The 25,208-nt window shown below is 38.6% G+C and overlaps 1 protein-coding gene across 1 annotated transcript in view; it reads right to left on the bottom strand.

Moving 5' to 3' along the window:
• Positions 1–25,208, bottom strand: part of Ano4 (anoctamin 4) — a 270,004-nt gene that overhangs the window by 56,623 nt on the left and 188,173 nt on the right. Inside the window, exons 10-13 of the mRNA XM_052165053.1 lie at positions 10,400–10,506; positions 4,789–4,844; positions 2,449–2,570; positions 226–360 (exon numbers count right to left, since the gene is read on the bottom strand). Of these exons, the coding sequence (XP_052021013.1) occupies positions 226–360; positions 2,449–2,570; positions 4,789–4,844; positions 10,400–10,506 (420 nt within the window). The remainder of the gene's footprint in view (positions 1–225; positions 361–2,448; positions 2,571–4,788; positions 4,845–10,399; positions 10,507–25,208) is intronic.

Here is a 25,208-nt window from a genome sequence, read left to right as displayed (position 1 = left end):
TGGATAGATGCTTGCTCACAAATCTGTCTGGAATTGTAACTCTTGCTTCCACGGCTGCAAAAGACAGAAGCTGCAAGGGCAAGGTATACATGAAATCTAGAGGACCTTTTTAACTGCTCACCACAGACTGAGAAAGTGGCGGAAAACTACATATATGTAGGCCATGTGTAAACTGTCATCTCCAAATATTGAGAAGAGGCGGGTTCTCCCGTGAGTCCCCCGTACCTGACTTGGCAGTGATCCAGAGTGGTGACTCCATACAAGAAGACAAACAACCCAATGAAGGCTGCAGGGAAGAGCATTCCTGTGTACCATCCAAGCCAGGCGAAATACAGTCCAATCTTCTCTCCAAAATACCGCCTGTTGGGATACAAAAACCTCAAAACTGCAGTGACATGTAAAGTTCTGTGTCATAGTACTTTGCTCAGTTATGTCACTTAGTAGGTGGTTTTCCAAGTAAGACAGACAAGGGGAACCAAGAGAAGAAACAGGTATCTGCTCAACTCAAAGCTCTGAGATGAACTTTCTCCCATATTCCTTTATATTAGGGGAGAATGATTACCCTGCCCCTGAAGGGACATAGCTATATACCAGCTTATTCTGAGACTACAGAATGGATTGAAAGGAGTCAAAGTGGGAAAGGGAGCCAGGTAAGGGGCTCCTGATAGTGCCACCAACCAGATAATGAGCATGAGAGACACTGGGGTGTGACAATATGGTCAGATTCGAGAGATAAAGAGAATGCATTGTCTACAGGACAAGAAGAATTTAAGATATAAGTTCACTTGATACTCCACAACTCATTCTACTCAAGTCTTTGTAGACCAATCAGGGCCAACACGGTCTTCTACTCTGGCAGGTCTCTGTTCTACAGACACTTCTGTGTAAATGCTGACCCACATTCACTCTTTCTATTCATCTGAACTATTATACATTTTATAAATTCTCTCATGCATTTTTATCTACTCATTCACGACCTGGAAATTTTTTTCTAGGTGTTTCAAATACTATTCAGGGACTGGAGTTGTAGGAAATCAAGTTCCTCAACTCCAGGGACTATGGACTGACTACAAAATCCCAATCAGACTGTTGCCCTGATGGAGATGGTTCCCACTAGCAATGCTCTTTTACTTCTCCTCAGTGTAGTTCTATAAGAAGAGGGACAGAGCCTGAAGGACATTTGGTTTTGACCCCCCCTCTGCCCCCTTGCTTATCACAGACTACATCTGGTCAAAGGAAAATGACCATGTCAAGGAAAATATTTTTCTTTACTGGAGTCATCTGTGTCATTTGGTACCCTCAAAGAAGGGAATGTAATTCATCAATATCTTAGCAGAATAAACATGTGGTAAACATGTAGCAATGGCTATGGTTAGAAGGACAATTGCCTGGGAACAGAATATAAAGTGAGATTTTTTTGTTCTCTCCTGAGTTCTTTTATTCATTTTTTATTTTATAGTTAACATTTTTGTAGGGCCCAGATATAAATGAAACATATCTAGCTACTCTAAGAAATTAGGTATGGTTCTCTCTCTAACAGACAGTCTATGATGGTGGATTGCTGTCACTTGACCCTAAGAAATAGTCTTTAAATAAATAATGAAGTGCCAGTGCACAATACTCCCACAGTACAATAGGCAGATCTAGACAGTAAAATGAACAACAAAATTATAAACACAATTACCATAGACTAACAGCTGATTCACTTTTGAATACAAATTGAAACGTCTTTAAAGATTATTGGTATAAGATTAAAGTAAATTCATCTTGAAACAGTTCAGAATGACAGTACCTCATCTGACCAATCTGAGCAAATCATTGAGTCATTGTTACCCCAAATGCTTGGCATCAGAAGTGTCTCACCTTTCAAATCTGTAGATTTTGGACTTTGAAATCTTTGCATACACACAGTAGAGTGTCTTTAGGAAAGGGCCTAAGTCTAAACACAAAATCTATTTCTATCTGTACCCATGCATTTTTACTTAGCTTCTGTATAGACTGACCTGTCACAGGGGGTGAGGTATGGAGAGTTGCCCTTGTTATGTCATAGCAGGGAACAGAAAGCTTAGGATTAGAGGAACATTTTTGGCTCATAGAGAGTAGTGGACTGTGGGAAGTAATATTCTAGATCATCACTAATATATTCAATTGATTAGTACTATCTCTCTATAGGGTGACCCTCTCTTTGTGGTGTCTTGTGGGAGGCCTAAACCACCACCTCTGTCCCTTCCATGGCTCTTCCTTGAGGTCCATCTGAAGGAAACATCACCCTCAGCAGAATGAGGGTGGATTTACCAAGAACAACCAGTGTCCCCTGAAAGGCTACTCTTGGGGAAAAAGACAAGTTAGAACAGAACTGAATGTGTCCTCCCCAGGTAAGTTTGCCCTAGAAGACAGAATGCCTTCTTTATGCACAATGTTTCTACATATAGTCAGTTACAAACTCACCTTACAAGATCCAGAGGCTGGTACTTGTACCACACACCCCAGGAAGCCCAGCACTCATACAGTAGATGTCGGTGGTTCACAGCTCCATGGGTCTTAATGGAGTTTTTACTTCTGTAACTTCCCTGGGATAAGAGCACCACTGTTGGTGAGTGGTACCAAGCAATGAGGTAGCAGACAATGACCCCTGTGTCTTAAGGTAGCAGTAACCAGAGGGGTGAGAACAACTACCAAGGGCGCATTCTCTGTGAAGGGGAAGCACTTCTACTTCAATCCATTAGTTTAGATTTGTCTCGCTGCTGATGTCAGCAAGTAAAGACCATGCGCTTGAGAGAATCGGGTGGGTGGATACCCAAGCTCAGTTTTGCTCTTCTTCACTGGGATCTTAGACAAACCCCCTAAAGTCTGAGCCCCACTTTGCTAATCCATCATGAAACTAACAATATTCACTTTGACACATTTTCTTCCATGGTTGGAATGGACAGCCCGGCTCAGAGGCCATACCCAAGGCTGGTTCATTAGCTCTCCACTTTTCTCAGATAAGGTTTAATAAGAGGCCATAATTGTAGCCTTGCCATGTAGACTTACAGACATGAAAATCCTTGAATGTAAAGAGCTGGATTCCCCCTTTGGATCCCAATGATTCAAAGCTAATGCAACCTCTTCATGGGCAAGTGAGACCAGAGCACTGTCCATGACTCATGACAATGCCAGTTTCATGAATGAAAGGTACCTTTGGAGGGAAACTAATTCACAGTAGTATAGAAAGCCTTCCTCAATAGAATTGTGCAAGGGATTAAGCAGGTTTGTTTCAGTTCAGTCACCAACCCAGTGTGTGACTTAGCAGAGGGCCAGCCTTTCTCTAAATCTGTGTTTTCAGTTTGAACATTAAAGAAAAGTAAAAATAGCTTTCTACTCAGTTTCTAAAGGTTGTTTTGAGGCTAAATAACACAGTCTAATTAAACTGAAAGTCAGAAGAATGATGACACAGCGAAGTGATCTGTGGATTATCTTTCCAGACATGCCAGGACTATGCCAAGACCTGAACGTCCTGAAGAGGACCATAGGTCACTATAGGTCTGAACAGTTGCATCTCCTTACACACTTGCCTGCCTGCCCATCCCTGACTATGCACAAGCACTTCTGTTCCTGACTCGCCAGTTTCAAGAGTGTCCACCGAAACCCTTTTGTAGGTAATGCTAGCTAATAACCACAGAAAGACACTTTGGGTGAATATTAGTGACCGGAATCAAGAGCCTGTGGCTTCAGAAAACAATTGTGTTCAAGCTTTGGCTGGCTATTCCTCCAATGTCTCCTGGAAAGCCATGAATTAAGACTTCAGACTGAGGCTTCTAGTTTTCTTGATAAATATAGTTTAAAAAATTCTGCCTAACCTTAAAAATCTGTCCAAAACAGTATCTGTTTTGGAGATACTTGTCATTCATGTAGAGTTGTACCACCCTCTGAAGTAGGTCAGTCAGGTGTGAGAGGAGGAGCTGTGGTGTTTGTCTATATATACATGTCTATATGCCTATCTGTCTATCTATCTATCTATCTATCTATCTATCTATCTATCTATCTATCTATCTATCTATCTCTATCTATCTCTATCTCTATCTCTATCTCTATCTCTATCTCTATCTCTATCTATATCTATATCTATATCTATATCTATGGCAGGTCACAGTCAGAGCTCAGCCCTATTTATGAAATGGCAGTTTCTCAATAATCATGAAGACTATGTTGCTATAAACCCAGGGACAGATTATAGGTTAAATAATCCAAGATCCAGTAGGAAATTCAGGCTAAAGGACACCACAGTTATTCTTAGAAAAGTCAATCTAAATGATTTATTAATGCTCCATTCAGTACTAAGCAAGTGAGACACTATCAACACTTACACATCTTATAATAATGAATACTGCATTATTAATTTCCATTCATTGCATTTGCTTATCTAATACTTTGCAAAAAATAGTTTGCTCTCATTCTTTCAAAAAATAGCTATAACTGTATTTATTGCAAAGTCTACATAGTTCAGGAACATTTGCCCTCCCCTGGTACTTTCTTTCAATGCCTTTTTAATTGCATGACTTAGAGCTTTAAGTCGTTTCTCTGAATTCATGCTGGGTGACTCTTGATTCTTTCAGTTACATAAAAAGATAGAAATAAATTTGACGCTGAGGGAGAGATGGAGGGAAGCGAGTAGACTCTCCCTAATTACTTCCTAAACAAGTTAAATCAATTCTGAGTGTATGCCTTATCAACAAATTAAAGACTAGCCCTAGAAGCCAATTTTAGTAACAGGAAATTGAAGGGAGCTAAGAAGAGAAAACACAATACCTCATGCAGGGGAAAGGCAGCTTCATAGGAGCCATTGGTAAGCAAGCGGTTCAGACCTGAAGCAACAAGGGAAGTCCATTTCAGTGAACACTGGACTTGAATCTTCAATGATCAAGACTAAGTAAAGATAGAGCTATACTTCATGGAAAACACAGCCTAGGTTTTCAGTAGTGAGTAAAACTAGTTTAGATACCAACAGCTTAGAAAGAAAGCTTTATTATACACCAGGATCAAGTATTGGGAAAGCAGGGCTTCATTAATTCAAAATATTAAATTTATCAAGATTGAATATATTCATGGTATATAAGATGAACATTGTGTCATAACTACCATAGTCAAATTAATTATTATATACATCACCACCATAATGTACATCAGATCCCTAAAGTCTGACTATTCAGTATTGCACATGTTACGAATATGCTCAATGAACACGGATTCATTTTTGAAAGTTGTTTTTCAACATACTGATTTATCTGTATGTGTACTCCAAAGTAGGATTGCTTGAGTATAAGGCAGTTTCGTTTCAGAGCTTTGAGAAACCTCTATACTGTTTTCCATAATGACTACACCATTTACTTTCCCACCAGTATTGCACAGGGCTTCCCTTTTCTTCTAACTCCCACTGGGACCCATTCTTGTCCTTTTGATAACAGCTATTATAATGGGTATGAAGTTGTATTTCTTTTGGGCTTTGACTTAGATTTTTTCTGAGTACTAATGATGCTGAACAGCTTTTCTTATATATCCCTGTTGTCCAGTTGTATGTTTTCTTGGGAAAAGTATCTCTTAACATCCTTTGAATATTTTAAAATCAAGTCATATGCTTTTTAAAAACTGTTGAATAAGTTTATTAAATATTTCAGATATCAATCCCTTATCAGAAACATGGTTTGCAATTATGTCCTCCCATTCTCTAAGATTCTCTACTTTTAAAATGGAAGGGTAGGTAGATATGTAGATTTAAAAAAATGTTTTAGGTAAGGAAATTAAAGTATGACTGACATATAATAATGAACACATACTTAAGATGCATAGTTATTAAGTTCTGATGTATCTGTGTCATCAGGGAGTCATCAACATGACAAAGAGATTAAACATACCTATCTCTTCAAAACCTTTCTTATGCCACTTTGTAATCTGCCTTTTCCTATGCTATCACTTAGACAAATACTGACCTGTTTTCTGTCACTCTCAATTTTAATTTATTTTCTTGAGTTTCACATCAATGTCGATATTCAATATTAATCTATTTTCTTCGGACTTCTTTTATTTGGAATGAGATTTTCCTATACTGTAAGCATCAGTAACTCCTTCCTCTCCCTCTCTGTTTAAGATTATCTCATTATTTATTTGTGTGTGTGTGTGTGTGTGTGTGTGTGTGTGTGTATCTGTGTGTGTCTGTGTGGTGTATGTGCACATAAGTGCAGTTGCTCAAGTGGACCAGAAAAGGGCATCAGATCTCCTGGAGGTAGAATTAGATGGTTGGTCTCCAACCAACAAGGTGCTCAGAAGGGAACTCTGGTCCTCTGTAAGAGCATCGAAGTCTCTTATGAATGAATCCAGTGATTCATTTCTTTTTATTGCTGAGTTTATCCCATGAATATGTAATCATTTATGCAATCTCTTGATGATGGACACTTTGGTTGTTTCTAGTTTAAGTTTGTTAAAAACAAAGGTCCTATTAGCATTTACAGATAAAGTTTTACATATGTACATGGATTCACTTGATTCCTGTTGTTTTATTCATTTTATTAGGGAGGTAGAGATGGATCTGGGAAGAGTTGAGGGAATGAGCTGGGGGTGGTGGTGAATATGATCCAAATTTGTATGAAACTCTCAAAGACTTAATCAAATAATTTTTAAAGACCTCTAAAAGGATGAAGAGGTTTTATATCTCTCAATAGGCTTTTATTTCTCTTTTGAAGAGTACTCTCTATACACTAGATCTAGTCACAAATCCAGGAGCCTAGTCTAACAGGAAACTGCATGTGTAGTCATTCACCTTTGTTCTCCAATGTTTGATACTTCTAATCATAGTAACATGCCAGTGCTTTAAGATACCTGACACTAATGTTATGTGTCTAAGGAACACACATGAAATGCAAATTTTAGTGGAAATTTGCATTTTATCTAACACACATCAATCATTCAACAAAAACATTTGCAATGAATGAGTAAATTATTGAATATGTAGTAAGGCTTGAATTTACTGGAATCTCCGTTGAGAATTAGAAAATTCAGGACTCCTGAAGACCTAATAGATGTTGAGGATAGCTTCATCTAAATCCCACTAATATTTATAGTCTGTCACCTTAACTCTGCTTCTAAACACAAAACTTGAGAATATAAATCAATTTCAAGAGTAATCGTGTATGTACATACACGTAAATAAATCCTCTGTTGAGTTATTAATTGCTCTGTTTTGAAAGTGTTTTTACTAGGTTTGATTTTCACAGTTAGAAGACATCTAGAGAGAGGCTGAAAACCATACACAGTGACAGTTTATACTCCACTAAAATACCTTTATGAATCATGCTTAGAAATCAATATTCTTGTATTATTTCTGATCAATGGTTCATTCAAGGTGACATTTTCAGAAAGAGTTTTCAGCCGAAAACTATGTGGACTGAACATTAATTCTATCACAAAGATCAGTTTTCTTTGAATGTGTTTTTTTTTTTTCATTTATGAAACCAGCAATTATAATGAGATAATAGATAAATGGAACTTTTGCAGTTTTACTTAATATTTTCCAGCAAATTAAATGGGCTTTAAATTTACTAGTTAACAATTTATTCTTTGATTGATATTTTTAACCTAACATGCTTCCATTTTTCTTTACTGCTTTTCCAAAAATTCATTTATTCAATTATTATTTGTAGTGCTAGGAAGGCCTGTGCTCTACCATTGAATAACGTCTTTGGCTCCTTAGCAGTTTTCAAAGCTAGAGTCCTTGAATAGAATCCTCCTTCTTCATCATCAACTGAGTCATCTACCAAGACTCTCTGACAAGTAACAATACTGCATTCAGTGCTCCTTGGGAGTACTGAAAGCCAGTCTATACTTTCTTGTATTTCATCTGGATTAGTTCTAAAACAGCTTAAAATGTGAGATGAAAACATTTGGCATCATGACTGTCCCATATTCCTGCTGTGAAGTTTCTGATTATGTAAGAATGGTGGAAGAGAGACACCCAATATGTTTAACAGAACTTCAGTTTGGCTCAACAAACATTTATCCATCTAGACAATAGACACTGGGCTAGACAATGATGATGAAAAGATGAGTAAGGTCACTTCATAATGACGTATCATTTGAACTAGTGATCTTTCGTAGTAGACATTCAACACACCAGTGTGTTATGAGTTGTGGGGTATGCAAATAATAATAGTAACAACAACAACTAATATTACATAACTACATAACTATAAGTTATACAATGTAACTATTATTATTATTATTATAATTACTAAAGGTGCTACTTTTTTTAGTTGCTTGTAGGTTTTGAAACAGTCCTTACTAGCTCTTTCCACAGTTTCACATTGATTTGCTTGCTGTTTTAGTATGTTTACGAAACAACATGAACTGAAAAAATATGATGGAAAACTGTGTATTAGTACAACTGAAGTTTGTCTTAACAAATTATTTTTAAGGAATTAATGCAAAAAATAATTTAGGCAATACTTAAATATTCAGGAGATCAATGTCAATAGTGGTTCTCTTCAGGTAGCAGATTTGCACAATGTCTTTGAAAGTATCTCAGGACATTAAATGAAGTGGCGTGACAAATGGTAAATACTAACAAAAAATAGCGATAGGAATTCAGAGGAGTGAGCGAATCCTTCCAGCCAGAATATCACCGAAGACATAGAGGAGAGGATATGTCTCCAGGGAGAATGACTGTGGTAGATGCTATGGGATATATTTGGTTATAATCCCACCCAAGTTAAGAATGACCTACATGCAATTAAATCTCCTTGGGTCCAATGACACTGATGCTGTTTGGATAATCCATTCCACCTGTATCCAGACATGGAGCAGGTACTTATCCATTACATTTTACCTTTGCAGATTAGCATCAAAGTAGGTTGGCTCCTCTCACCCCCCGCCTTTTTTTTTTTCCACTACACCAGTGACTCACACTAAGCCTGAGTCCACGAAACTCTCAAATCTGTTCCTCTCACGGTGTTGTTGGATAACATTTCTCCCACACTGCACGGGGTAGTTGTTTTGCTGAATCTGTGTGTAGGCCATTACATTTACAAACTGTTAAATGTTGTCTCTCTGGATTTGGCAAGAGCTACTGAGATGTCTGAGGTTGCAGATCCAGTGTCTAAAATGATTTATACAGCCATCTAGCCTTACCCACAGAAACATGGTGAGAAGGTTGCTTTGTGTTACAAGTCAGAAATGGATGCCTTGCCTCCGGGTGCATCTATAGCCTTGGCTTCTCAGCAGCAGAAATGGGGCTTAGAGGTATTTCTAGATGTGGCAAGCTTTGCCAGCTGAAGGCACTGGGTGGACAATGATGAAGGAAGGGGCTTTAGCTTCCTAGATCCAGCACTCTCCTCAGAAAATTTCTTAGGCATTCACTTCTGTAGTAGCAGCACCTGCAGTGTGTGGTGAGCGAGGGCACGTTTCTTGGTATCTTTATACATGACTCTCTGGGATAATGCTAAAACCTCTCCCTGTGACCAACTTCCCCCAAACCCTCTAGACAGTTGTCCTGAATATTCCAGAGTGCAGATCTTCTACAAATCTCCAACAAACATCTTTACTTCAGCTCTAGTTTTTATACAAGTTCCAGACCTCAGCCTAATAAGATGGAGGCTTAGAATCACAGAGGACTGGGATCACGGAGGACCTTCTTCTTCTTCTGTGTTGCTATCGTTGACTCCTCCAGAGCTCCAACCCCTGCCATAGTCAGCTATTATCTGCTCATTCCATGATGGATGCTTTTGCCCTCTCATTGCCCCTTGACTGATACAGGACAGAGATAAGGACAAAGCCACCCAACCCTTCCTGATACATAATAACTGATTTAATAAAGCATGACCATATAACATGGAACTATTCTTACAAAAGGCCTAAAATACAAAGTTTGGAGGCTATTTTAGAGGAGAGAATGTGGCTTACGTGACACAAAGCCATCTCTGCACCCTGTGGGTGAAACCCTTCCCTTCCACCCTACACCATCATGCCACACTGTCTCCCGCCACTCTCAGCTCAGTTCGGATTTCATTTTCTCTGACCACTCAATCTCAGTGACCTCTGCAGTCTACCTTCGAAATGATATCTTTTATCACTTTTTCATGTTAATTATTGAACATAGCATTCTTTTTAGCTTTTTATATAGGAGCTCTAAGAAAGACCTGCAATTATTCCTTGAATCTCATGCTTGCGGGCACTCCACAAATACCAGCTGGGTTGAATGTCTCAGTGATCATAAATAAATGAGATGAAATGCTGTTCAAAGAAGGTAATTAAGTGTGCTAAGTGCCCATGTGATTCTCCATCAACGAGATAGGTAGAGGGTAGAAGGAGGCTCAGGAAAAAGGTCTCTGGAATCCCCAAACACCAGCCATTTGTAACAGTAACAATTACTCACCGATTTTGTTCTTTCCTTCCTCGTACTTTATTCTTTGTAAAATGTGATGCACGATTCTGCTTCTTGTGGCATTATTGAAGAAAGTGTCCTTGTTGTGTATGATGAAGCTGCACACACGCACATACACACATTGAAAGCACAAGTTAAGATAAATAGGAGCTAAGGGAATCTGCTTGTTCTAATTTGATGCTGCCGACATGGAGGGATCTTCAGGCAGTGCTAGAGGGTATGTCAGCAACAGTATAACAGCCTAGAGAATACATCAGAGAGCTCACAACTCTGAGTAGTTTGAGTTCTTGGCATCCTGGGCACTGATACCATTACAGTGGGAAGGAATTGGGACTATGTGGAACTAAGAAACCTTAGACTAACAGCAAGTCTAGGCCTTGTATCTTGGTTGTTTTTTCTTTTTTTCCTATTTTGACCATGACATAAATCTGATTAAAGATGAATTCTGTTTTTACCACCTTGTGTTTATGCTCATTCTCTCTCCCATGTTATAATCACATACTACTCAGCGGGGTTTAAGACTCAGAGTTGGCTTGAATATGGCAGACAGAAGTGAGATAAGAAGATCCAGTTTGGGGCAGGGCTAAGGTGAGAAATTGGTATCAGGGCCTCAGCTCTGGGCCTAGCCTTCCTTTCCATAGTCTGTACTGGTGAAGACTTTCCAAAGCATACATTTAAGGTATTTGCTCTCATTTAATTGTCCTGCCAGATTCAATGTTTATAGTGAACTAGCTTTCTAATTTTCCTCTCCCATTTCTCCCACTTCCTTCCTCTCAATAGTAATGTTGGCTTTGTGTTTCTAGTAGCCATACAACTCAAAGGATGTGTATTTCAGGTAACAGACATAGTGTCTAAGGCATATCATTCACCATGAATTGGCCACGTCTTCCCTTTCTAAAAATAAACATGCTGAATGGTAGACTACCATCAATATTATACATGGAGTCACTTCCCCAAGTGTATGATCTATAAGCCCAGTAAAATTAGAGTAGAGTTCCTCCTATAAGTGGGATACCATGCGACGGTATGTAAGTGTTGGTAGCTATCTCCTCCTAACTGAACTTAAAGATACTTGTTCTAGCAAGTTTCCATCATTCCTAGCCGTATCCCAGATCCTTCAAAGAACAATCCTCCTGCCTCTGAACTGCTTCTCTCACCACCCTTGACCATCAAGTACTACCATTTGTTTACACATTTTCATCAGATATTTATGGAGGATAATCTATAAGGCATTGATCATACATTAATAAGGAAAACAGATCTTTATCATTGAGATTAAGTCTAATGAGGAAGGCAGATCATGCATGATATGAACCTCCTCATGTGTGAGGGAAGGTCCCTTTTTTTTTGCATGAACATTCTCCCACTTAAGAATTGGAGCTGACTTGGAGAAGCAGCTGACACCTAACTCTGATGCTCTAGTATCTCATGGGTGGCTTGATTGCAGGTCCAGGAGGTCATGGAGGGTTTGCATCAGTGGAGACTGCCATCACATGCTCCTATAGATGACCAAAGGAGGGGAAGAGGCGAAACTAGCCCAGGGGAAGGATGAACTACTCAGGTTTCATTCTTGGGACCAAGGTTTGGAAGGGGAGTTTGGGAAGACACATAAAGGAGAGGAAAGCCCGAGTATCTGGGGATATGAAAATCATATTGGCCAACTCCTTAGAGAAATATCCCTTGCACTTCCCTTCCTTTGAGGTCCCTCACAGATGTGGCTCTAAGGGCAATTTGATGTGGAACAGGAGAGAAGCCCGAGAAGCTAAAGCAGCTGCAACACTTCTCTCAGATTTCCATTTGGGTTGTTTATATATATATTTTATAGTACCAAAGAGTAAAAGGAGAAAATAAAAAAATTACACCAAATGTATACCTTTTTAAGTTTGTTCTTCTTTCCTTGCTCACCTTACTCAAGGCAGGTCATTACATTTTAATGTCAAATAAAGATGTCATAAACAATTAGACAACAAATAAAAAGTCCATTTGGACTTTTTTTTTCTTACTGCAAAATTTGATTTTTTTTAATTCGATATAATTTATTTACATTTCAAATGATTTCCCCTTTTCTAGCCCCCCACTCCCCGAAAGTCCCTTAAGTCCCCTTCTCTTTCCCTGTCCTCCCACCCACCCCTTCCCACTTCCCTGTTCTGGTTTTGCCGAATACTGTTTCACTGAGTCTCTCCAGAACCAGGGGCCAGTCCTCCTTTCTCCTTGTACCTCATTTGATGTGTGGATTATGTTTTGGGTATTCCAGTTGGACTTAAATTACAAAGTCCAACCACACTTGATGGGACAATTCAGAGCTAAGAGCCCATGTCTCCCCCATTAAATAATTTTCTGCTTCCTTCTCTTTCATGGCACCTTTGATATCTTCTGAGAACATGCAGTAGTTCTCTCTAATAAGCCTCACGGATAAGTTACAATTTTGTTTTCCCTCTTCTTTATATCTAAGTTGTGCCTAGAATCTGGACAGTGCAATCAAACACAGTGGGCATGAGCCAAGGACCATTATAAGCACCCAAATACATAAATACATGCAATCCTTTCAACAACCCCTGAGGCAAAGCACTTACTTGCTTAATCATAAAGGCAAAAGATCAGAGAGGCTCAGGCATGTACCCCAAATCATTTAGCTAATAAGATGCAGGGTCAGGATTAGAACTCAGATTCTTGGCTGCAGGGGTTGACCTCCTCACGATTCCGTTTGTCTGCCTCTTTATACTTCAGATACTTCCTAAGTCTTAAAAGTTGGCTCTCCTCAGCCAGTCTAGCTGGAGCTCAACCTGCAATGTTCTTGTTCCCATTTACCTTGTAAATCAGCTCAGGCCCTACTTCCCTTGAATACTCTTGATTGATGCCCCTCCCCAACATTACTGTAAATAGTAGTATGGCATTATGAAGAGAAAGAAGGAAAACAAAGCCACAGATGGGATGAGGAGTTATACAGGAGTTAAATCTTGGGCATATTCAGCATCTCTGCCTTTTCCCTGAAGATGCTGAATTTAAATAGACCCCAGTCCATTCCCAACCTTTGCCACATACTATGTGGTACTGGGGTCATAGTTGGAAATTGAGGTTTCCTCATTTGGGAAATGAAAATTTGCTGCTGTTAGTCTTAGAGGATTTTGTAAGAATTAGACGAGATGATAAACAAATGACTGTCTGGGAAGGTCCCAGAATTAGCTATCTTCACATCTGTTGGCTCTACCACCATGTAGTAAGACTTCTATGAATCTTTGCTTCTTCATGTGAGTCTCTTGTGGGCAGGGACTGCCCATGAACTTCTATATCCCTTAAACTAGCATAGGGAAAGAAACATACTAATCTTTAATGAAGCACTAAAGTAGCTAACCTTCTGGAGAGCATAGGCTGCTATCTCATCTTTTTTTCTTTTCTTTCTTTCTTTCTTTTTTTTTTTTTTTTTTGGCTTTTCAAGACAGGGTTTCTCTGTGTAACCCTGGCTGTCCTGGAACTCACTCTGTAGACCAGGCTGGCCTCGAACTCAGAAATCCGCCTGCCTCTGCCTCCCAGGTGCTGGGATTATAGGCGTGTGCCACCACCGCCCAGTTCTATCTTCTTACACCTTTGTCTCTTCTCCAGTTCTTGGAGCTCTTTCTACCCATCCCATTTCTTCCAGACACCCAGTGAGTCATTCCTTCAACACTGGATGTTCAAGCGCATCTTTAAGGCATTGGATTCTGTTTTATGGTCTTTTTTTCTTAAATAGGAGGAATAGAAGAAGGGACAATGATAATTCACTATACTGTAGTTTTCATGCTTTTCTTAGCCACAAAAATATCACATGCTCACATACACAACACACACAGACACACACAGACACACACACACATGGACACACACACACACATGGACACACACACACACACACGGACACACACACATGGACACACACACATGGACACACACACACGGACACACACGCACGGACACACACACACACGGACACACATGCACGGATACATGGGGACACGGGGACATGGGGACACACACACACACACATACACACACACACACACACACATACACACACACACAGACACATGGACACACGGAAACTGACCAGACCAATTTTAGCAAATACATCTCTTAAAGCTACAAGTCTCTGAGGAGGAATCTACAGGCTTAGAAATGTAGTTCTTATCTTACAAATTCCTAGGAGGACAGTAAAGAAATACAGAATCTTTGGGGTACATTTGACCAAGTTCATCAAAATTATGCAAATATCTTCATATTACTTTTAATCTCCTTTTCTTTTGGATATGCATTCTACTGATATAGTTGCCCACTTGAAAGTAACAGATATACAAGAATGTTCACTATGGCATGAATTATCATAGTAAAAGCTAGAGATTGCCTACCTAATTCATCAAGTGGAGTAGAGATGAACACAGAGTAATACATTTCCACAGTGGAGACTCTGCAACTGGGAGAACCAACAGAAGTCACAGTAAACAGTACAAACATCCAAAATTAGCCAGGCATTGTGGTACCAGCATAGTGTAAAAGGAAAACAAGGTACAAATGGGCAAAGAGCTGTTTGTATTAGGGGAGGACATATGCACACAGATGTATTACCAAACATTTGCTGATCCATGTGGAGAATGACCATGGAAGGATGTATATATGTATATGGCATATATATATATATATATATATATATATATATATATATATATATATATATGACATGTATATACATATATATACATATATGCCATATATATATGAATATACATGCATGTATATGTACATATGCACACACACACACTCACACACACACACACACACACACACACACACACACACACACACATATATGTGTCACTGTCTTCCCTGGGGATGGAACTTACTGATTTTCTAAGTACTAGACATATGGACCTGATCCAGTTGAGACTCCCTGCTAGGGTCTCAACTCCTAATTCATCCAGAAGCCTTGTTGTTTAATATTAGCATCTTGTCATGGCTATTCCTGGATGTCAACTTGTCTATATCTGGAATGAACTACAATCCAGAATTGGAGGGCTCACCTGTGATCTAGATCTTGAGGCTAGAAGATACAAGTTTCTGACCTGGATCTGGGCATGGAGATCTTGAGGCATAGTGGCTATGAAAATCCCAGGAAACTAAGGCAAGGAGATCTCTGAGTACATGGCCAGCCTGTGACAAAACAAGTCCCACATCAAGGCGCGGTGGTACACACTTCTCAGCTGGAGTACACCTTCTGCTGGAGACCTACATAAGGACATTGGAAGAATGTCCTCTTTGATGCTTGCACTTACTTGCCAGCACATCTGTTGGAACCTACTTCTACAGAAGACCAGCTGAAACAACTAGCCTTGTGGGACTGAGCAACTACTGGATTCTTGGACTTCCAATTCACAGCTCGCTATTGTTGGGGAGTTAGACTACAGACATCATAATAGATTCCGTCGATATAGAAAGACATTCCACACATTCTGTGACTCTAGAGAACCGTGACTAATACACATCTCAGTGTCTTCTTTTACTTGGAGGGGAGGCATGAGGAAGGGTCATGCTGTGGTACTGGGTTTTAGTGTTATATTTGTTTTTTACTGATTGGCTCTTGCAATGGGCAACAATTCACAGAGGTACAATAAAACCATATGTGGAGTTGTTTAACAAGTCAATAGTATGCTTTTTGCTGCATAGCACTGCACCCTGGGATTGTGTATAATACATGGAAGTGGTGGAACACCACAAAGCCTGGTAACTCAGGCTTTACATAGCTATATATTTTTAATGCAGGACATGGAAAGGTTAAACTAACCCAGCTTCTCTCTCAGACATGACTCTGCACTTATTAGATAAGAGAGAGACAGACATTCAAGGGTATGAGTTGCAGAAAGGCATTCATAAATTCTTAGTTATGAAACATGTCAACTTCAAAGCAGAAAAGTTTTTTTTCTACACTTCTTTTAAGAGCACATTTATTAGGAAGAGACCCTACATTCATTGCACTTTATTTATGTTTTTGTTTTTGTCTTGGAAATTCTTTTTTTCAAATTATTGATTGGATTGTTTTTATTGGATATTTTCTTTATTTGCATTTTAAATGTTATCCCCTTTTCCAGTTTCCCCACCTCCCAGAAAAACCCTAATCCATCCTCCCTCCCCCTGCTTCTATGAGGGTGTTCCTCTACCTACCACACTCCCACCTCCCTGCCTTCAATTCATCTACTCTGAGGCATATATCAAGCCTTCATAGGACTAAGAACCTCTCCTCCCATTGATGCCTGACAAGGCCATCTTCTGCTACATATGCAGCTGGAGGTATGTGTACATCTTGGTTGATGGCTTAGTCCCCGGGAGCTCTGGGGGTCTGGTAGGTTGATATTGTTGTTTTTCCTATGAGGTTGCAAACCCCTTCAGCTCCTTCAGGCCTTTCTCTAACTCCTCCATTCAGGACCCCATGCTCAGTCCAATGGTTGGCTGTGAGAATCCACATCGGTATTTGCAAGGCTCTGGCAGGGCTTTTCAGGAGACAGCCATATCAGGCTCCCTTCAGCAAGCATTTCTTGGCATCCACAATATCATTGCACTTTACGTCAATCAGAATCATCTAGAGTTCAACACTTTGGAAGAGAAATTTCAGTGATAACGAAAGAGCTCCCTATCCTTGCTATACAATATGGTACCCTCCCACTTAATGTTACGAGAACCTGAGCTGTGGGTAGTACATCTATGAAAGTACATTTTAATTTAATCTTATTAATTGTGGTTGAGGTTAGTAGACTTCAAATTGACAAGTTAGCTGTGTCATGATTGATACTTTGGTCACTGTGCAGAGTTCAGTTCTGATATTCCCACTGAGAGAATACCAATGCTACCTTTGCATTTGTCAACTGAAGCACAGGAATACTGAGGGATAAGGAATACCCTATAGGGTCATTTGGAGACTGACAGAAGACTTGGGCTCAAGTTTTATTGTCCCATGAAATCTGTGTCTTTAAAAAAAATGCTCTGAGTCTTTTTGGAACATAATTGCTTGTTAGAAAAATGAGGGTTTTAATGCCTTAATGTTCAATGAAAGGGTTAGTTATCATCCAAAGCAAAACTTTTGATCTCTAGTTATAAAAGGAAAATGTCTCTTCTTCTATTCACCTTTAAAAGAGAAAGACACTGCCATGACCTTAATTTCACAAGTCATGAACTTGAATGTATTCCCCACTCTCTCTTCCTTCCATGTCCAACAACACCCAGTCCACCAAGTTCTTCAGATTCCTCCATTCAACTTCTCTATTTAGACCATTAGAGCAAGTACTCTCAATGATGTGAAAATATCCATGATTTAAAATTTCAACAAGTTGAACCAGCACCATTTGTTGAAAAGGCTATCTTTTTTCCACTGGATGTTTTCAGCTCCTTTGTCGAAGATCAAGTGACCATAGGTGTTTGGATTCATTTTTGGATCTTCAATTCTAGTCCATTGGTCCACTTGCCTGTCCCTTGTGCCAATACCATGCAGTTTTTAACACTATTGCTCTGTAGTATTGCTTGAGGTCTGGGATACTAATTCCCCCAGAAGTTCTTTTACTGTGGAGAATAGTTTTAGCTATCCTGGGTTTTTTGTTATTCCAGATAAATTTGAGAATTGCTTTTTCTAACTCTGTGAGGAACTAAGTTAGGATCTTGATGGGGATTGCATTGAATCTGTATATTGCTTTTGGCAAGATGGCCATTTTAACTATATTAATCCTGCCAATCCATGAGCATGGAAGATTTTTCCATTTTCTGAGGTCTTCTTCAATTTTCTTCTTCAGTGACCTGAAGTTCTTGTCATATAGATCTTTCACTTGTTTGGTTAGAGTCACACCAAGATACTTTATATTGTTTGTGGCTATTGTGAAGGGTGTCATTTCCCTAACTTCTTTTTCAGCCTGCTTATCCTTTGAGTATAGGAACTGATTGAGTATCAGGCAACTGATTTGCTTGAGTTGATTTTATAACCTGCCACATTGCTGAAGTTGTTTATCAGCTGTAGGAGTTCTCTGGTGGAGTTTTTTGGGTCACTTAAGTATACTATCATGTCACCTGCAAATAGTGATAATTTTACTTCTTCCTTTCCAATTTGTACCCCTTTGACCTCCTTATGTTGTCTAATTGCTCGAGCTAGAACTTCAAGTACTATATTGAAAAGATATGGAGAGAGAGGGCAGTCTTGTCTAGTCCCTGATTTTAGTAGGATTGCTTCAAGTTTCTCTCCATTTAGTTTGATGTTGGCTACTGGTTTGCTGTATATTGCTTTAACTATGTTTAGGTATGGGCCTTGAATTCCTGTTCTTTCCAAGACTTTTAGCATGAAAGGATGCTGAATTTTGTCAAATGCTTTTTCAGCATCTAATGAAATGATCATATGTTTTTTTCTTTGAGTTTGTTTATGTAGTGGATTGCATTGATGGATTTCCTTATATTGAACCATCCCTGCATCCCTGGGATGAAGGAGAATGTGAATTGATCCATTCTTATCTCCTTGTACTAAGCTCAACTCCAAGTGGATCAAGGACTTCCACATAAAACCAGTCACACTGAAACTAATAGAAAAGAAACTGGGGAAAACCCTTGAGGCCATAGGCACAGGGGGAAAGTTCCTAAACAGAACACCAATAGCGTATGCTCTAAGATCAAGAATTGACAAATGGGATCTCATAAAATTACAAAGTTTCTGTAAGGCAAAGGACACCGTCAAAAGGATAAAATGGCAACCAACAAATTGGGAAAAGATCTTCACCAATCCAAATCAGATAGAGGGCTAATATCCAATATATACAAAGAACTCAAGAAGTTAGACCCCAGGGAACCAAATAACCCTATTAAAAATGGGGTACAGACCTAAATAAAGAATTTTCACCTGAAGAAATTCAGATGGCCAAGAAGCACCTTAAGAAGTGCTCAACATCATTAGCCATTAGGAAAATACAAATCAAAACAACCCTGAGATTTCACCTCACACCAGTCAGAATGGCTAAGGTTAAAAACTCAGGAGACAGCAGGTGTTGGCGAGGATGTGGAGAAAGAGGAACACTCCTTCACTGCTGGTGAGATTGTAAGATGGTACAACCACAATGGAAATCAGTCTGGCAGTTCCTAAGAAAACTGGACATGACACTACCAGAGGACCCTGCTCTACCTCTCCTGGGCATATACCCAGAGGATTCCCCAGCATGCAATAAAGACACATGCTCTACTATGTTCATAGCAGCCTCATTTATAATAGCCAGAAGCTGGAAAGAACCCAGATATCCCTCAATGGAGGAATGGATATAGAAAATGTGGTATATATACACAATGGAGTATTATTCAGCAATTAAAAACAATGAATTCATGAATTTTTTTAGGCAAATGGATGGAACTGGAAAATATCATCCTAAGCGAGGTAACACAATCACAAAAGAATACACATGGAATGCAATCATTGATAAGTGGATATTAATTAGCCCTGAAGCTCTGAATACTGAAGATACAATTAGCATATCAAATGATTCCCATGAAGAAGGAAGAAGAGGGCCCTAATCCTGGAAAGGCTTGATCCAGCATTGTAGGGGAGTACCAGGACAGAGAAAAGGGAGGGGGAAAGATAGGAGAATGGATGGAGAGAAGAGGACTTATGGGACATATGGGAAGGGGGAACTGGGAAAGGGGAAAGCTTTTGGATTATAAACAAAGAATATAGAAAATTATATATATATATATATATATATATATATAATTTCAACAAGTAGGAACTTTGTCAGGAAGTATTTAAATGTATGGAAATGGTGTTCTACAATTATTTGATAATTATAGCTACGTAATTGACCTTTATATATTTTAAAATTGAAGACATGACAAAGTAGGAAGAAGACCCAGGTCTATCAGGACGACACTCGTCTTTCTAAAATGGATGATCCTGGACTACTTGTCAGCTAGATTTCAGAATGAATCTACAGGTGACTGCTCTGGGACCATTTTTTGGCTCTGCATATTGAAAATAGTGTCTATTGTAGTTATTTTGCCCTTGTCCCATCACTACATATTGGAAATGCTGGGATAGAATATTTACTTATTGTTTTCATTCACAGATTTTTGGCCACAATGGAAGTGGATCCAAGGATTTTCAGCTGTATCTAACCTGAGACAGAATAGCATAACCTATGCTTTGAGCTTGATGTAATGTTGGATAGGGGCTATAGGAATCTTGGTATGTGGATGGATTCTCCTACCTATCTACTTATCTGTCTGTCCATGCATCCATCTGTCCATCCATCTATCCGTTCGACTATCTATCTATCTATCTATCTATCTATCTATCTATCTATCTATCTATCTATCTATTTACCATCCATGTGCAGAAAATAAGAGTAAATTATATCTAGAGAACACTATGGTAGATAATAAAATATGACCAAAATTTATCCTTATTGCTAATTCCTCCATACTACTTTGGGATATGAATTTCTTGCTCTTTGCATCAATGGGCAACATCTATTATCTTCACTTTGTAAATTGGAACAGCACTTATGACTTGCTAAATGGACAGAGTATACCAAATTTCTGTGACACTACTGAAGATCGAACCTATAAAGCTATGAATAAATGAGGAACCCAAGTTGCAGGTTATAAGCATAAAAAAAGCAGAAATTTCTTAGAGCCTGGCGAAGACAATGTGATCTGGTATGGGAAGCTACTTAGAGCCTCAAATAGAGTTATGGAAAAGAGTCTCTCTGTGATACAGCACAAGTTTCAAAGAGGTTGTGAGGAAACTGATCTCAGACATGGGTCTTCATTTACATTCTTAGCAGCTTGTTGCCCCAAGTCTGACAAGGTGAGGAAGCTAGGACTAACCTCTCTGAAGATGAGATAGTAAGAGGAAAGGAAAGAGCTGGCATCAAATGTCAGATGGGAAAATGAGGAGTTGTAGCCATATGTTGGTTTCATATGAATCCAGCAGAAGACTCTACCAGTTGAGGCCAACATAATTGCAAATTGGGTGACTGCTGTTTAAAGCCAGTGAATTTTGTAGTAGATTGTTTCAGACCAATAGCTAGCCAGTGGGTCTTTTCTGATGGTTACAGTTACATTGCTTCATAATACAAAAAAAGTAAAGGTTAATCTCTCCAAAATAAATATTTCAGGAAACTTCCTTAATTAGACTTTTAAATAGAGATTTCTATTTTAGCAAAGAGAAGCAAAGGTGATACAGCTAACTGTCACTTAAATTATGCCCTCAAATTAATGAAAAGCTAACTAGGAACAAAGCAGGCAATTAATTTTTTTTTATGTGACAAGGCCTATTTCGAGAGCTTTCTGGGCTTTAGGCAACTGGAATGCAAAGCTTAATTTTTTTTATCTTAAGAGTGCTTGTTAAGAGAAAAAGACTGAGGGGATTATCATATCAAATATATAATAGTCAAAGTTCAGACAGGTAAAGATTTTCAAGCCTCTTTTAAGGATTAATGCAATAAGCTACTGGAATAGTAGGGCTTTAAAAAATTCAAATAGTCACTCCTAATTGTGTTTCATGATAGAATCTTTACTGAGAGTTAAATATGGATTAAAAATCTGCTCTGAGGCTTCTGGCTAAAGATGGGAAATGAAGCACTTGCATTCAACTTGTGACTTCTTCCAAACCCACAAAACTACAATAGTAGCACGTGCACATGTGACTAAATAGAAGCTCAAGGAAGCTCCAAATGCCCAGGTAAATGCAAGCAACTGAAAGAGAAAAGGACAAATTCTGGAAATGAGAAGTTGAGCCAAAAGTCAGTTGAAAGCCTCATCATCAAATTAGAAGAAAAAAAAACAGAAAAATACTAGAATGTGAAGACAAGGTTGATGACATCACTCAAAGACAAAAATGAGGAAAAAATAATAAATGGACAGAGTATATCCAATTTCTGTGACACTACTAAAGATCAAACCTATAAAACTAAGAATAAATGAGGAACCCAAGTTACAGGTTATAAGCATAAAAAAATCTATCTTTTAAAAAAGCAGAAATTTCTTAGATCCTGGGGAAGACATTGTGATCTGGTATAGGAAGGTACTTAGGGCCTCAAATAGATGTTATAGAAAAGAATCTCTCTGTGATACAGTACAAGTGGCAAAAGTACTGAACTAAGGAAAAACACCAAAAGCTGAGGGTGAAGAAAAGCACACGTTCACTTATGAAATCAAACCTGTCAGAATAACATCAGATTTCTCAGCAGAAAACACTAAAGGCCAGTAGTGAGTGGGATGATTATTTCAAACCCTGTGTGTGTGTGTGTGAGTGAGTATGTGTGTATGAACAGTGCCAACATAGATTACAGATTACACCAATGTCTGCAAAATTATCCTCCAGAATCAATGGAGAAGCAAAGACCTGCTAAGAAAAGCATACGCTGACAGAATACTGGAACCATAGAAAATTTACACCTAGAAGAGGAAGCAAGAAAAGCCTTTAAAGCATGGGAAGTAGGGGGCATGATGAAGTCTCAGCAGAAGGGATGGACCTTTAGCCCATTTGTAGAGTATTCATCACACATGCAGGGGGCCACGGGTTCAATATGCAATACAGCCAGAAGGAAAAATGAACAAATTTCATAATATAGATAAGCCGAAGGGAAATAGGAAAGAGCCAGGCAGTATTGATTCAGAAAACCACCAAGTTTCTATGTTAGATACAGGAGAAAGCAATGAACATAGGTCATTATAAAGTACACAGGGGGAGAAAATACAACAAAATAATTGGCATTTATATATTGCTTACAATAGCAACCCTGGCTGTAAATAGTCCTGGTTCTTCTAGTAACAGTTCAGTCCTGCTGGATCACATTAGCATCCAACAAATTCCTGCTTGTGACAAATTCATCTTTCCAGCAAAGCACACACAAATTCATCTCTCCAGCAAAACATATACACACAAGAAGGAAAGGGCTCAAAGGCTATTCCTGCAAGCTAATTCTGAAAGCAGACAGGAGTAGCTATATTCATATCCAACAAAACAGAGTTTTAAAGTCAAATTAGTCAGATGAGACAAATATGATTTTATGTATTGCTGAAGGGAACAGTTTATCAAGAAAATATAACAATCATAAACAGAAATGATCTGAATAGTGTAGAATTTACTTTTATGAAACAAACACTATGGAATATAAAGGGAATGATTGGTCCAACACAGCCATAATGGGGGACTTCAGTATTCTACTCTTACCAGTAAAGAGAGCATCAAAACAAAATACAAAGAATCAAATGGACCCAGTAATCACCAATGGTGCATCATATTCAGTAGCTGAAGAATATACATTTTTTTTCCATCAATACATTGAGTTCTCCTCAAAATGTCATATTTAAGCAAGTTTAAAGAAATACATGAATGGACTAAAGAGTCAGACCACTGGTTAAGAGCACTTGATCCTCTTGTAGAAGACCCAGGTTTTGTTCCTAGCATCTGTATGGTGGTTAACAGCGTCTGTAACTCAAATTCTAGGGTACTAAATGTCCTTTCTTGACATCTATAGGCACCAGGTACTCATGTGGTGCATATACATATATGTGGGAAAAACACCCATACAAATAAAATAAAATACAATAAAGTGAATAAATCTAAAAATATTTGAATCCTTATTTTTTTTTTAAAAAGAGAAACAGTCAAAATTGAAGAAATTTTTGAATCTTATCAGATGATAATAGGAAAAATAGAAATCAACAGTTAGAAAACACAAAGCAATTATATAAACAACGTGGAAACCAAATAATAATAAATTCCTGAATAACTGAAGTTATAGTTGAAATAATGGAGCACCAAAAATTCCTAGAATTGAATTAAAATGAGAAGGGAGCATATAAGAACCTGTGGAGTTCAATGTGAACAGTGTTAAAAGGGACATTTATAGCTGTGTCTCTAGTAAAAGCAAGGAGATGTCAAATAACTTAATGACATTATCAATGTCTTTAAGAAATAGGAACAAGTCAAACTCTCAATAGCAGAAGGAAATAAATAATAAAGAGCAGAACAGAAATAAATGGAAGAAAACACAAAAGAACAGCACAGAGATGCATCCAGATGTTGGGTTTGCTTTGAAATGGCAAAAACTGACCAATTCTTAGGCAAACTAGCTGGGAAGAGAAACAGACAATTTTGTAGGACCATTTCACATTCCAGCCTTTAGACTATGGATCTAAGTCATTTTAATTTTATTTATTTAGAGGGTTATAGGGAGGGAGGAAGGAAGAGAGGGACAGAAGGAAAGAGGAAGTTTTTTTAGTTGTATATTTGCCAAAACTATCTAAAATTATAAGATCCTTTCCCCCTCTGGGTTGTCTCCTCTATCCTTAATAGGAGCCTAGTCCTACTGCAACTTGATGTGTCATGGCTGGGTGATATCCATGGGAGGCTTGCCCATTTCTGAAGTGAAGCAGAGGAGTAGATTGGGGGATGGTCTTGGAGGAGAGGAAGGAGGGGACACTGCATGATGTAAAACAAATAAAATAGAATTACTTTGAAAACAAAGACACCCACTCTGAAATATAGTCAGAATTCTCAGTGACTTTTTTTTTTTTTTAAGGTTTAATGTTTTGTACACTGGATTAGACAGACCAAGGCTGGATCTCACTGGAAGGGGACTCTATGGAAGTTATTGATCTACCTCCCTGGATAGATAGAATTTATTTTTATGAGCTCACAAGCCTGTAAACATATTTAATCTAGACTGTAATGTTTTCAAACACATTTGAAGCTTCTGATGTTTTTTTATTTCCTCCTAAGAAACACAGCTGTGTTATAATATTAAGATGGAAG

This window comes from Apodemus sylvaticus, chromosome 20 (genome assembly GCF_947179515.1).
Source record: "Apodemus sylvaticus chromosome 20, mApoSyl1.1, whole genome shotgun sequence".
Taxonomy (NCBI): Eukaryota; Metazoa; Chordata; class Mammalia; order Rodentia; family Muridae; genus Apodemus; species Apodemus sylvaticus.
Note: the sequence above shows the minus strand (reverse complement) of the source record. Positions and strands in the feature narration are given on the sequence as shown.